Source organism: Manis javanica, chromosome 4 (assembly GCF_040802235.1).
Source record: "Manis javanica isolate MJ-LG chromosome 4, MJ_LKY, whole genome shotgun sequence".
NCBI classification, from domain to species: Eukaryota; Metazoa; Chordata; class Mammalia; order Pholidota; family Manidae; genus Manis; species Manis javanica.
The window spans coordinates 165,292,508-165,307,575 of NC_133159.1; the positions used below are offsets into that span (position 1 = coordinate 165,292,508).

The 15,068-nt window shown below is 34.1% G+C and overlaps 1 protein-coding gene across 1 annotated transcript in view; it reads right to left on the reverse strand.

The window, feature by feature from the left end:
• The window catches only part of LOC140849253 (serine/threonine-protein kinase TAO1-like), a 173,109-nt gene that overhangs the window by 71,135 nt on the left and 86,906 nt on the right, over window positions 1-15,068 (reverse strand). The window contains 7 exon segments of the mRNA XM_073236242.1: window positions 2,070-2,161; window positions 4,607-4,720; window positions 6,235-6,331; window positions 6,885-6,930; window positions 8,198-8,299; window positions 10,865-10,936; window positions 12,469-12,651. Of these exon segments, the coding sequence (XP_073092343.1) occupies window positions 2,070-2,161; window positions 4,607-4,720; window positions 6,235-6,331; window positions 6,885-6,930; window positions 8,198-8,299; window positions 10,865-10,936; window positions 12,469-12,600 (655 nt within the window). The 5' untranslated portion in view covers window positions 12,601-12,651.

The window sequence follows — 15,068 nt, forward strand, 5'->3', positions numbered from 1 at the left end:
TTATTTCACTTAGCATAATACCCTCTAGGTTGATCCATGTTGTTGCAAATGGCAGGATTTCTTTTCTTCTTATGGCTGAATAATATTCCATTGTGTATATGTACCACCTCTTCTTTATCCACTTTTCTACTGATGGACAGTTAGGCTGTTTCTATAACTTGGCTACTGTAATGCAACAATAAACAGAGCGGTGCATCCATCTTTTTGAATCAGGGATTTTGTTTTCTTCAGGTAAATTTCTAGAATTGGAATTACTGGGTCATATGGCATTTCTATTTTTAGTTTTTTTAGTAACCTACGCACTGCTTTCCACAGCGGCTGGTCCAATTTACATTCCCAACAAGAGGGTAGAAAGGTTCCCCTTTCTCCACATCCTTGCCAACACTTGTTTTTTCTTTTCTCTTGGACAGAGGCCATTCTAACCGGTCTGAGGTGATATACTATTGTCGTCTTAAGTTGCATTTCCCTGATGATTAGTGATGTGGAGCATCTTTTCATTGTTGGCCATCTGTATTTCAGCTTTGGGAAAATGTCTGTTCTGGTCTCTGCCCATTTTTTAGTCGGGTTTTTTTTTTTTTTTTTTTGGTGTTTAGTAGTATGAGTTCTTTATATATTTTGGATGTTAACCCTTAATAGGAAAAATCATTTACAAGTATACTCTCCCACACTGTAGGTTACATTTTTGTTCTGTTGATGGTATCCTTTGCTGTACAGGAGCATTTTGGTTTCGTATATACGCCCACGTGGTCATTTGTTATTTTGTTTCCATTTCCTGAGCAGTTGTGTACAGGAAAAAACTGCTCACACTTATGTTTGAGAGATCTTTGCCTATGTTTTCGTCTAAGAGTTTTATGGTTACACGTCTAACATCTAGATCTTTGATCTACTTTGAGTTTACTTTTGTGTGTAGAGAGTCATAGACAGTAATCTAGCTTCTCTCTCTTGCATGTAGCCATCCAGTTTTGCCAACACCAGCTGTTGAAGTCTGTCCTTTCACCATTGTATACTTATGGCCTAAGAATGCAGCACCCCAGTTTGAAAAAGACAGATGCACCCCTATGTTTATCACTGCACTATTTACAATAGCCAAGATATGGAAGCAACCTAAATGTCCATCAGTAGATGAATGGATAAAGAAGATGTGGTACCTATACACAATGGAATATTACTGAGCCATAAGGAAAAAACAGATCCTACCATTTGCAACAACATGGATGGAGCTAGAAGGTATTATGCTCAGTGAAATCAGCCAGGCGGAGAAAGACAAGGACCAAATGATTTCACTCACATGTGGAGTATAAGAACAAAGGAAAACTGAAGGAACAAAATAGCAGCAGAATCACAGAACCCAAGAATGGACTAACAGTTACCAAAGGGAAAGGGACTGGGGAGGATGGGTGGGAAGGGAGGGATAATGGCGGGGAAAAAGAAAGAGGGCATTACGATTAGCATGTATAGTGCGAGGGGGGCACGGGGAGGGCTGTGCAACACAGAGCAGACAAGTAGTGATTTTACAGCATCTTAGTATGGTGATGGACAGTGACTGTGAAGGGGTATGTGGGGGGGACTTGGTGAAGGGGGAAGCCTAGTAAACATAATGTTCTTCATGTAATTGTAGATTAATGATACCAAAAAAAAATCAAACTGTACAATAAGCTATGCAGCCTGATAATCTAATCCTCATACCTAACACAAAGTATTAAGTAACCTAAGTAGCGGTAAGTAATTCATGAATGCTTTAGAGACCCTTCATAGATGGTAAATTTATAACCACAGACATATTCTAGGTGTTTAACAAATACTCATTAAATGTTACACACAGATACCTCAAAATTAATACCACAGTAGAAACTATTTTAGACCTAATTTAATACAGCAAATGTAATATGCCTAAATTTACATATATATATATATATACACAAAATGCCAAATAACCAAAGTGACAACCTTGATAGATATATTGCTCCCCTTAAACACTGACATAAAAATAAAAATCTGTAATTTGGTACAGAAATTGAGATAAAACATTGATCAAAACTTACTACGCAGTAATAAAGAGCAATGCTTACCTAGTTCAATGCATGTTATTCCAAGAGACCATATATCGACTTTGTTATCATATTGTTGTTCATTCCTGCCTAAAATTATTTCTGGGGCCATCCTAAAACATAAAATGTTACTTAAAGTTAAAAGAGAAATGAAAAGTATACTGTTCTATAAAAACGTAATGACCATCCACATGGAGAATCCCTGTGTGAATTCCAGATGATATATCTGGACATAAGAATTCTTATAACGGGAAATGCATTACAGGTTGTGAGGTAAATATTTACCATTGCGCACACAGTGTTAGACTTATTCTCACCATTTGTCATGATCAGGTACCAGCATCCTGGAGGAAAAACTCCCCAGAGCAGGGTTGTATTCTGCATCAATTCAAGTTTGCAGATTGTAATATTGTATAGCCTTTATGCCAGCAGTTCTCAAACATTTTGGTTTCAGCATCTTACTATAAAAGTCTAAATTTTGCTCGAAAGAGGGCATTTTATCACTGGCACTTGTTTTCTTGAAGTAAACAAACTCACTACATTTAGCTGAGAAAATATCTACCACAATAAGCAACCATGAATAAGCCATTTGTCGGTCTTTTTCGCAAATAAGAGTAGTGTTCTGTGATAAAAGTGGCTAGGACAGCCACTCATAACTAAATAAACCATACAATTATTAACTTTGGAGGCGTCTTGGTTATAAAATGAAACGTTAAGTCGCATCTTCAGGTAGACTCTAATGTTCTCACTGGTGCTTCACCTTATCCTTCCTTTGTACTTGTTAAGCACAGACAAACATTTAGAACAGTTTCTGACTGCTTAATAACATTGTCACCAGGCGTATGTGTGTTCCTGTGTGTAAAAGTATGTAAATACATAGTGCTGTGTTCCTAATATACCATATACAAATTAATACATCTGTAACTTTCAATTGCCGATAACAGAGGGCTTCTAATGTGTTAAGATGTTGAAGTAAGCTTGGGGAGTCACTAAGTTCAACAAAGTTAAAAAAGTAGTTTTGTTTTTAATGCACAACTTTCTAGCTCCTTTCTAGTATCTAATATTGATCACTGATTTGTAAAGAGGGGGACCATTAGTAAGCATTATTTGTCCAAAGAACCCTTTTTTTATACAGGGGAAGAGGATTCTATCTAAACTAGGGTTCTACATAAGAAATTTTTGGTCATACAGAACAGTAGTCTTCAAACTTTTTATTTTCTTACTTCCAATGAATTTATTTTAAAAATGTATCCGCTTATACATTTTTGAGTTGGTATCTAAATTTTATAAACTTAATAGTTGCAAAGGATATAATGCACACATATGTATATACATTATTTTGTATATGTGCTTTACAGATATTTACAACTTGGAGCTGAGGACTTCACTCATTCAATTCATTAAAAACACTGCTGTATAATAACCTAATTAGCAAACCCAGTCTGCATGGTCATATCAGCCATTCAAATCAGAATTATTTTCTGTCAGGAAATGCCAAACTTCATTTTTCATTGTAAATAACATGTTAGTGTGTCCTCACGACAATTGTCCCAGTTATAAATGAGATCATTTTTGATTCCCTAGAAAAGAAGATGGGAGGAAGGATAATTGGGGAAAAGAAAGAGCAAGGAGCCAAAGGAACTGAGGAGAGATGACTGTGAAGGCAGAAGGCCCTGTGTCAAAACTTGGTGTCCTAGCTCTTCAATATTTCTGATGCTATATATTCTAGATGTTACGTGTTCTCAAGTTGTCCCTCTGGTGACGGTTTGAGGCTTTTAATTCTCAGAGCAATGCATCACTCTACTATTCAGGATGGGTGAGAAGCCTTTCTTTAACAAACTGGGAGTTGGGAGATTTGAAACGTAGGTGGAAAAGAAGATGCAGTAGACCTGAGACACTTCTCAGCATGTACAGAGAGAGGACATCTATGGAAGTTGAAGATGTGGAAAATTATTCCCTTCAGACTTGCTGCCATTAATATGGAATTATTTATGAATAAAATTAGATGATGTCTAGAAGTTGCTTCAAGTAACTGGAGGTGGGAGGGAGGGCAAGAAGATCAAGTACACAGGGCAGCCAGGCCCTGGGGTAGTGCTGTTAGGCTGAGCTGACCGCTGTGTGAGCCTTCGTTATATTTTTGTCTCTTTCCCTGTATACTAGAAATTCTCCACAATGAAAAATGAAAACAAAAAGTTCCTGATCAGCTACCAGTCTTCAGGGACTCTTATTCAGAAGATACTGACACACAGTAAGTACAAATCTAAAGAAAATTTCCACTTAGCATTTCTATCTTCTCCCTTCTTAAACAATTAAATTTTTTCACTCCTACCCCCAATACATGATGTAGATGATAACAGGAAAGAACCGTAGGGGGGACAAATGATACAATAGGAGGTACAAGGGCAGCGCCTCAAATCTGTATCTGAAACTACAGTGCTTAGAGGAATATCTAAAGCAGCCCTGTATTTCCAAGAGAAACATAAAGCACCTGATAAAAGGACAAGCACACACTGCCTATTTCAATTATGAGGATCAATACCAGATAGGACTACGCTTACCAATGCGGCGTCCCCACAAAAGACTTGGCAGAAGAGGCCATGGAAGCAAATCCAAAGTCAGCAAGTTTCGCCTGGCCTCCTGGTGTCAGAAGGATATTTCCTCCTTTGACGTCTCTGGGTTTAAGGAACACAGAAAATTATTTGTCTTTCCTTTGTAAGATTCTACTGAAAATGATAAAGATCATATAAAAATGTATAAAAGAGGGAAGGAGAAATCAGAATCATTAAGGCCTTGGGTAATCTCTCAGTTGGGATAACGAGAGCTAAGATCCCAACTAAGAAATGAGATACACAGAATTCCTCTAAGTATATAGTAACAAGTTTCTAAAAGAGAAGATAAAATACCAGTAGAAACAGAAGAAAAAAATTAGCTAATTAATAGTACATACTCGATATTTGAGTGCCTGTTTATTGGTACAAGTAATGGTTTAAAAAATTTAGCTGAACATTCTTATATGATTGTAAGATTTCTGAGTATACCCTTAACAATAAAATGGAGTAAGAAGAACCTGATGCCCCAAATTTGTTTTTTTTTAATTACTCATATCATTCCAAATTTTAGCATAGTTCTCCTACCTAAATATGAAATGAAAACTGAAAACACATGGGTAAGGTAATATCAATGATCCCAAATTTACTTTTAAGCTCTTTTCTAAATCAGCAACGTACATGTGAAATAAGAAAATTATAATGGGATTGCATGCCCAATGGGCACCATAACATTCAAAAAGAAAGAACTTTCTAAGCACTTGTCAATTCATACTATATAGAATTATAATGGATGTAATATTAAGTTAATCTATTTTCTTCCATTTGTTTTTATAAAAATGAAAGGTTCTTTGAAGTTGAGAAGACCTTAGGTTCTGCTTCCAACTCTTTCATTCTCTTATTTACTATGCATGTGGATTTTTCTCTTGGACCTTACTATCCTCATCTAAAAAACTGATACCCATTAATTTGCAATGACTCTACTATATAAGTTTACTTTGTATTGTCTGGTTCACATAGATAATTTAAAAAATGCTAGCTTCCATCTAAAAACAGGCAAAACCAATACCAATGCTAAAAATGTACTTTATGATGGTTTAATCTTTAAATTACTATCCATTATCAAGGATTATCTCAAAAGCATAGAATGCTAGTAGCTTTCACTTGTCCCTGTCATGGAATCAATGGAACAAATCCGGCATTAGGAGTCACCAGGAGGACAAAAGATCTAGGTTAGTTCTAGTCTAATCTATCTTGCTTCATCAGCTTTGAGAAGTGAGTCACAAATTGGGGCATCAGTTTCTGCATCTGTAAAATGAAACAAGTAAGAATACATAATCCCTATCGTCTTTCCCACTTCACAAATTCAACTTTTCTATAATTAAATTTCTATCACAAATCTCTAAAGTGCACATACTTTGGAAAGCCCAGCAGCATGTGTAGAAAAAGATAAAAATTATTCTCAACCAAGAGATCAAATAAATTAGTATATTCATTTTAAGACACGGATAACCTAAAAAAATATGAGTTTGTAAAACTCCAGAATACTTTTATTTAGCTAAAACCAACAAAGCTTTCAGGATTAATAAATTCTAGGTCTGATTTGCTTATTAATGTATGGTAATTTTTAAGGTACTTACCTATGGATCATGGCACGGGAATGTAAGTAGGCTAATCCCTGAAGAGCACCATGTATAATTGCTGCTATTTCCATTTCTTGTAATGGCTTTTGGTAAACTTGAAATAAGATTTTATTTGAAAATAATTATTCTATAGAACATTTCTATTTTAAAATATATATACACATATCTAATATATGGGCCAGTTTAAAAAAAGTAACATTTAGCAAGAAGGAATTTTTTGCTTTCCAAGATAGTAAAACAAAGCAATTGAACTTAGTAAGTGCACAGTTGTGCCTATTTATTAGAGTTCACAGCCAATTTTCCTCTAAGTTAACATTTAACAATTATTTCATGATTATAAAAACAATGAAAGAGCTTTCCCTTTTTATATTCCTACATATCTTCATTCTGAACAGAAGGAACAAATTAAGTTTAATGATAAAGAATGCAGAAAAATGCCTGTTAAATCACAATGAAAGAAAACTCATCTGTTATGCTAAAACGTAGTATTTAATGAGGACAGTGCATACCACGCTGAGAATCTAGAAAACACAACGGTTTTACTCTTACGGGAAAGTTTTAACATTATTTTAAAAATCTCTCAGTGAATGAATTCTCATTTTATTATACTAATACTTTTCTTTTCTTAATAAATAAAGGAGGCTTACCTTTCAGCAAACCTGAAGCAGATCCTAAACAATATTCCATTACAAGCTACAGGGGGAAAAAATGATAAAAAACATTAAAATACACTATTAAAATAAAAAGATTCTATATGAGATAAAATAAATTCACCAAGGAGATCGAGAAGATAGTTTGAAGTGAAAAAAACTCTAGTTATCAATTACCTTTAAATATAAGTATACATTTTGGAACTTGTTAAATGCATACATGAAGTTTAGCCAATGCTACATTAATATTTTATAATGCCGACCTATAACTGCTTGTAGAAGATGTGTGTTTCATGTAATTACTAACTAAAGCTATAAAGGAATATACATATTCCATTCATATTAACCTATAGTAGCAATACTGGTATTGTTAGGAAGCAGAAAGTCATCCTCTGGTTCTATATATACCAAGTTTGGGTTACCGTTTAAATCTTTCCTATAAAGCAAACACAGAGCACCTCGTATGTGCCAGGTATGTTATATATATTAACTAATTTAATCCTCATAACCACCTCTGGAAGGAGACCCTATTATCATCCTTGTTTGACAGATGGAGAAACTTGGAAGACAGAGAGGCAGCCTGCGCTCTCTGCCACTGTTTGTGCTTCAACCACAGCCTCAAATTTAGGAGTACCATCACCACCAAATTAAAGCAAACATTGCAAATCTAAATAAATCTAAGTTCTGTATACTAAAATGATAATCAGCTGTAGCTTATTAAAAATAAAAGGTCATTCCTGTTTAAAGAAAAGTTAGCCTTTCTCTGAAAAGACATAATTACTGTGCCTATACTGTTGTAAGATTACTACCTTATCTTAGTTTCAACAATGGGGCAAAATTAATTTCCATTTTTCTGCAATAAAATGTCCCAATTTTCTACCCTTAGTATTATTCAGCCAAAGAATCACAATCAGTTCAGATTTCACCAGGATTCACCACCAATATTCCAACCAAGGTACTTGTGGTTAAATAGCTTACAATACATTTATGTCAAAAATATATGCTGATTTTCATCCTTTGATAGGATTGTTCTCACACAAATGTTTGATAAAGCATTTGAAGAATGATACCGCTAACACACATCAGAACATTCTCCCGTGCACGTAACGGTCAGCTGAATCTCTAGTCAATTGGCAAAGTTCTATTCTCTCTCACTGCCTGAGAGTTTCAGGTAAAGCTGCTCCTTTCTCAGTGTGAACTGACATTTCAAGGTGTTTGCGCATGGCTTTACACAACTATTTTGAGACATTTTTAAATTAATCATAAACCAAACCTACTAAAATTACAGCAAGGGGAGAGCAGATACCTACCCATGCTCGGTGCTCACGTAAATAGCAGCCTTTGTATTCCACGATGTTGGGATGTTTCAATGTTCGGAGAAACCTGACTTCCTTAATAATACCCTGCCATCTCTGTGGGGAGAAAAAAAAGAATAAAGGAAAGAATTAGGAACAGTTGCCTTTCCTTAGAAAACTATATAAGTACAAAAGTAATTATTAGATTAAAAAGTTAACAAGAACATAAAACTTTGCTTCATTTGTAATATTTAAATGTCAAACTAATATATTTTAAAGAAATTACATTCATATAGTTTACAACTCAATAACATAAAATTCATTCCAGGTAGTACATATTTTCATTTTCATAAAATTTATTATCAATGAGTCTTATAAAAATTTTACAACCACACACCAAGTCTGTTGAAAGCTATATACTACATATAGTGGTTTTTCTTCAAAATTTCAACCTCCCCCTTCTTTTTTGCAGCTTTATTGTTGTATAATTTACATACCTTAAAGTTCAGCTGTTGTGTTTTTGGCTTATATTGTCTACCAAATGTTGTTTTTTCTGCTGTTTAAACTCAAATCAATTAATTACCTAAATTCCTAAATGCTCATATTCTAAAATGCTAGTGAACACTTAGGTTATAACAGAGGGAAGTTCACAGAAAAACCAAGCAGCATGGAAACATTTTCCTACAGGATTTCACGAAGAGCCTTCCCACTGACGCCTACTAGTAAATAACAGATAAACCTTCAGCAATAAAAGCTACTCTATGACAACTTCAGAAACTTAGGCCATGTCCTAAATACAGTTACTTGTCAGAAGCAATCAGGGAACTCTGAAAACACAGGTACTTGGGTCCATACCCAGAGACTCTGGAGGCTTAGGAGATGGGGGATGGGAACGTGGAATCTGTTTTTCGTTCTTGTTTCAGTTTTTCCAGGCTTTACCGCTGACTTGTATCATATTTCTAAAGGTAGGGGAACTAGAATACAGAACTTTAAAAAATGTTTTGCACTAGAATTTAAGATCCTATATCTCCTATGTTATTTCATAAGCCCTCAAGAAAATATACCAAGATATTCACTGTGTAAAATGTGTAGGCTGTAAGATGCTAACTTCAGAAAGTGTCATATGGGCTTTACATTTCAAAATTGAGTGCTCTGGGAGGCAAACTCTCAAAACAAAACCAAGCTAAAACCTGTATTCTTCAATGAAAAAAAAACTTCCAGGAAGGATACACTATTAGATGAGAGAAGATGATGCCCTAGGTGAAACTTTTTGTTCTAGGCATGACTAATTAAACAGACTCCAACACAAGTCTGCTATGAAAGCTGGTTTTAAAGTTATACGTAGAATGGCAAATAAAATTAAACTTGTAAAAAATGGAGGTGTTTTAGGGGTTTTAGAAATTATTAAGAGTTTTTTTAGGTATCGACATAATGAAACAGTGATCAACCACAACAGTGTTATCATACCCATAAGTATGATTATCACAAAAACAGTATTTACAAAACAGAGATTACAGAAATGTAGAAAGCCAAAACCTTTAAAAATTAAAGACTGATCTAGCAATTCTACCTCTGGGCATATACCTATGTGCATAGCAGCATTATTCACAACAACCAAGGGGTAGAAGCAACTTAGTGTCCATTAACAGATGGTAGATGGACAAACTGTGGTGTTTTTACACACACACACACAGGAATATTATTCAGCTTTTAAAAAGAAAGGTAATTCTGACACACTACAACATAGATGAACTTTCAGGACACTATATTAAGTGAAACAAGCCAGTCACAAAAGGGCAAATAGTGAATAATTTCAATTACATGAGATACCTAAAGTAGTCAAATTGATAGAGACAGAAAGAGGAGAGGTGATCTCCAAGGGCTGCGGGGAGGAGGGAATGAGGTGTTACTGTTTGATGGGTGTAGAATATCACTTTTGCAAAATGAAAGAATTCTGGAGATGAATGGTGGCGATGGTTGCACAGCAATGTGACTGTCCTTAACACTACTGAACCTACACTTAAAGTGGTTAAGATGGTAAATTTGTTTTGTGTACTTTATCACAATTAAAAATAAATAAAATTTTTAAAGAATTAAAGAAAGACAAAGAGAACAGACTTAGAAAGTAATTTTATAAACTTATGCAATTAAGGAAGAACTAATCAGAATACTGATGAACTAAAGTACATGCAATACAGTATCAGTAATTTTATTTTTCAGATTATTACCCACTGCCTTATTTTTCAGACTAGATACACTGCTGCCAATGATTATTTGCAACAGCCGTTAAATAATTTCTCAACCATTAAAAATTTATATCCAGTATACTTACTATTAAATGTACCTTATTCTAGTTTACTTTCTCAGACATGATAATCCCTCTATTATAGAATAATCTGCTAAACAACAATTTAAAAAATTAAACTCATGTCAGCAGCACATATCTAAAAAAATTAAGAGTAAGGGACGCAGTTGGGAGGTTTCTGGGATGTCATGAATGTTGTTTATGGCTCTAGGTACAGGTTAAATGGGCACACGGAGTCTGTGGAAGAAAATTCACTGAGATAAACCTTAGTATTTGTATATTTTTCAAGATTTTTTGAAAAAATTCCCACCTATCCCCAATTAAAAATGGTATGGCTTTCTTTAACATGCCAATACGAACATATATATTTCACCTACCTCCATAGCCTTCTTTCCACTGAAAGGTATTCTCTTGATAGCCACCGCGTCATTGGTGTGCACATCTCGTGCCTAAAAAAGACAGAAGATCACTGTAAAACCTAACATTTATAAACTACCATGTCCAAAAAGATACCAAAACTGCTTTTAAAGAACATTAAAAACATAAGTAGTAAAAAGCATATCAAATTATCAAGGAACTGGTACTTTAGAAATAAAAATAATGCATGTTTATCTTTGAATGAGCTAGTTGAGAGGAAAAATATAGAAATTTGAACAGAACTATAAACAAACAAACAAATGACTAGTACAAGTCTATGCTAGGCCTGTAAATGTCAAAATTTCAATGAAATGGATAATTCTCTAGGAAAGAACTACTAACATTGATCTAGAGAAGAAAATCTGAGTAAAACAGTGGTGGAAGATTGAAAAGAATACTAATCATCTTTAAATTAGTTGTGAGGGGAGCAGTTTCACCAGGGGAACTTCCCAGGATAAAAGGGGAGGGAAAGGAAAGCTGTCCCACTAATCGTATGGAGGCGGTCTGACCCAGCAACTAAACCCTCACAAGCAGCACAAAATAGAAAGTCAGGGACCAATCTGACTTACAAATGTAGACAAGGGAACTCTAAATAAAAATTTAAAACCAAATATTACAGGGCATTAAAAGAATATTTCATTTGGATAAAATTTATTACCACAGAAATGCAAAATTTTGATACAGGAAAACATTTCATAATTTGCCATATTTTTTACAAATCAAAGGGGAAAAATATATACTTATACATATAAATGCTGAAAATGCAGAAAGAGCCCAACTCCAAATGTATTTAATGCCGGGAAGACCAAACTTAGAAAACCCACATGGGAAAGGTAATTCCTCAACATGATAAATCATGCCTATTGTAAACAACTATTAACTAGAATTAAGACAAGACAGCTAAAATGCTATCACCATTACTATATTTACCACTGCTGTGGAATTTTCATAAAAAAATAAAAGCATAACAGAAACATGAAAGTTAACTCTTTAGAAAGTAAGAGCCAAATTGTCATTATGTGTTTAAAAAAAAAAGATGCTATATAAAGAAGGCACAAGAGGATAGCTGCAAACATTTCAAATGAGTTCAGTAAGAAGGATTAATCATCTCTAGACATCTGTGGAAGAATTCACTGTATTTAAGATAGCCATTAAAATGAAAAAACTAAATCTGTAACACTACCAAAATATTAAACATCTATACAAACTTGTTGCTGAGAAAAAAAAGCAATCTTAATAGGAAGAAATAATGAATGAATAATCATAAAATGTGTGTATGGGACTTCAAGTAAGTCAGTGTTTTGCAATATTTGATTCAATAACAATGTAAGTCATAAAACTGCTCAAGTAGTGGAAACAACATGGAAATTAAAGCCGAATATCTTTCCCATTTTTTCAATAATCTAAGAAGCTCAATAAATAAAATGATCTCTTTTTATGTACCTAATGCAAGTGACTCTAAAATAGACTACTGCATATGTCTTTTTGTACTCCTGATTTTTACTCTGCCAGGACTGGATATTAAATAAATGCTGGTCACTGACATTAAGCCTTTAACACTTACAAAAAACACTGCTCCAAAGCCTCCCTGGGAAACTTTTTTGAAATCTGTGAAGCACTTCTCTGGATCTTCTTTGGAGAAGAGCTCTGCAATCTCAGGGTCCTTCAGGCTCTGTGCTTGGATAGTTGACGACATCCTGCTGGGCAGTCAGCAGTCGGATTCTAATTTTATGCTGCTCTCCCAATCCTTGGGAAATCGGTATGAAGGAAGCCACGGTGGCATAAGCAATTGTAGAGAAATGAGAAAAGAAAAAAGGAAAAGCAAAAGTTGCTAAGAATAATTAGTATATCATTTTCTGACTACATATATAAAATTATCTTAGACGTGGAATTTCACTGAAAAAGTGTTGCCTACTAGCACAGGAGTCTTTAACCCAGCTCATCATCACAATCACCCATGCTGGTTTAAAAAAAAGATTCCCACTATACATAGTATGTAAGTACATACTATAGATACACTTCTAAAAATTACATAAATCTATATGTACTGGAAGGCTTTCTGTATCAGTACTTAGAGATTTATCTAACTCTGATGCAATAAGCTCATCAGCAAAAGAGATAATATAGAAGGAAGACCATTAAAAACGTGCCCAACAACTCAAAATGTACCCATAATATGTTTCTAACAACAGGAAGATTCCCATCTATTAAGGACCTTCAAATGCAAGAAAATAGATAATAGATTTAATTCAGTAAGATTTCTTTTCCTTTCAGATACCACATGGTAGTGTTTAATAAACTCAACAGACATTCCTAAGAAAAATGCAATGGAAGAAAATAATGAATTTAACATAGATAACTGTTTCCTCCATAACCTAATTCATATTAAAATATGGCCTTATCAAATCTGCTTCATTATGTAAGTAGACACACTACAGAATTCCCTGGTGATTCTGGTATCAGTTCCTTTATATCAGATTACCAAATTTCAAAAATGGCAGCTATAAATGACAGGCTTCAGAACCTGGTTCTGGAATGACACTGCCTAGATAGGAATCCTGACAACAATTATTTGCCAACTATGAACTTGGGTAGCCTCATTTCCCAAATCTATAAAATGAAAGAAATAACCTACCTCCCAGAGTAGCTGTGAGGGTTAAATGAGGCAATAAATTTTAAGTGCAGACCAGCACTCAGGAACAGTAGCCAGTACACTAAATGTTAGTTATCATGAACTCCCTAAATTTACCAATTAAAATTAAAAATTCCAAAAATTGATTTCATTAAACTGATAAGGGAAAATAAAGCTCTAGCGAGTGTTTTCTATGCCCAAAGCATATTTTTTAAATTTTTGAATGTTTTTAATTTTATTAATTTCAAAAAATTTGTAAACCACAGAGAATTTTTTGAGCCTGTCTCATTTTTAGTGAAGTCAACTGAACCAATTATAATGCTCGTTATTAAATTTCTAACAACATAAAACACATTTACATATCTTTTGCACTTCCCTAAATTAATACTACATTGCAGTAAAAATTCAAATTACTAGTTTGTATTCCTTTTCTAACATTTTTGAGGCTACATCATATTCTTCACATCTACCAATCACTCTGATCTGGAAGATAGTTCCCTGGAACAATGCTTCAATAACAATTCTTCCAAGAACATGTGACGACAGGAAAGTCATTTAGCTTATCACTCCTAAAATGAGATCGAACTAAATTCTATATAAACTGTTCCTATTCAATTTATACACCTGTGTAAAACAAACAGCCTACTATGTACCTAAGACCTTATTTAAGAACTTTCAATCATCAAATTACAGTACCTTTATTACAAGCATGACTTTATATAAAATTTTGAAAAAATTTTGAAAAGAAAGAAAAAAAACATTGTAAAAAATGAATACATCCATAGAAACTTCTGGAACAGTATGCGATTGCCTATATTTCAGATTAAGGTGTTATACAAAGGAAAATAAAATTTTACTTTTTTAGAAAAAGAAATCTTACTAAAAGCAGAAGAGATCCCAGATTTCACAAAAACATAAATTTAGAGAAACAAGATGCTCATTCTAAAGAACAGAATGGAAATCAATGAAACTAGACAACAAAATCTGTAAAATCAAAAGCTAGTTCTTTGCAGGGAAAAAAATGTCAATAAAACTGAAAGAACTCTGCCAAGCTAACCAAAGGAAACAAGAGGAAATTACCCAAAAGAGGGCATATTACTATATTCCTAAAGACATTGAAAGGATAAGCAAATAGCATAAACAGCTCTAAGCTTGTAAACTTGACAAAATAGCGGAAATAGACAAATTAGTTGGTAGTGGTGCTTATAAAATACCAAAACTCAGTCAAGAAGAAATAGAGAGCTGCCTCTCCCACCCAGACAGAGCAAATTCAAAGAGTTTAGGCCCAATAAGGCGTAAACTCAAAATCAGTAACAAACACTTACGTCTGATAAGGCCTAAACATGTCATAATGCCAAAAAACAAAGATAAGCTAAAACTTGAATGATCACAGATTTCTCATAAAATACAATGGAGGCGACAGAATGTTCAATAGTATCTTTAAAGTGAGGAAAGAAAAGAACTGCCAACCCAGAAGAGAATCCTTATCTAAGCAAAAGTTTTTTGGAATGAATTCAAAAATAATAGAGGGG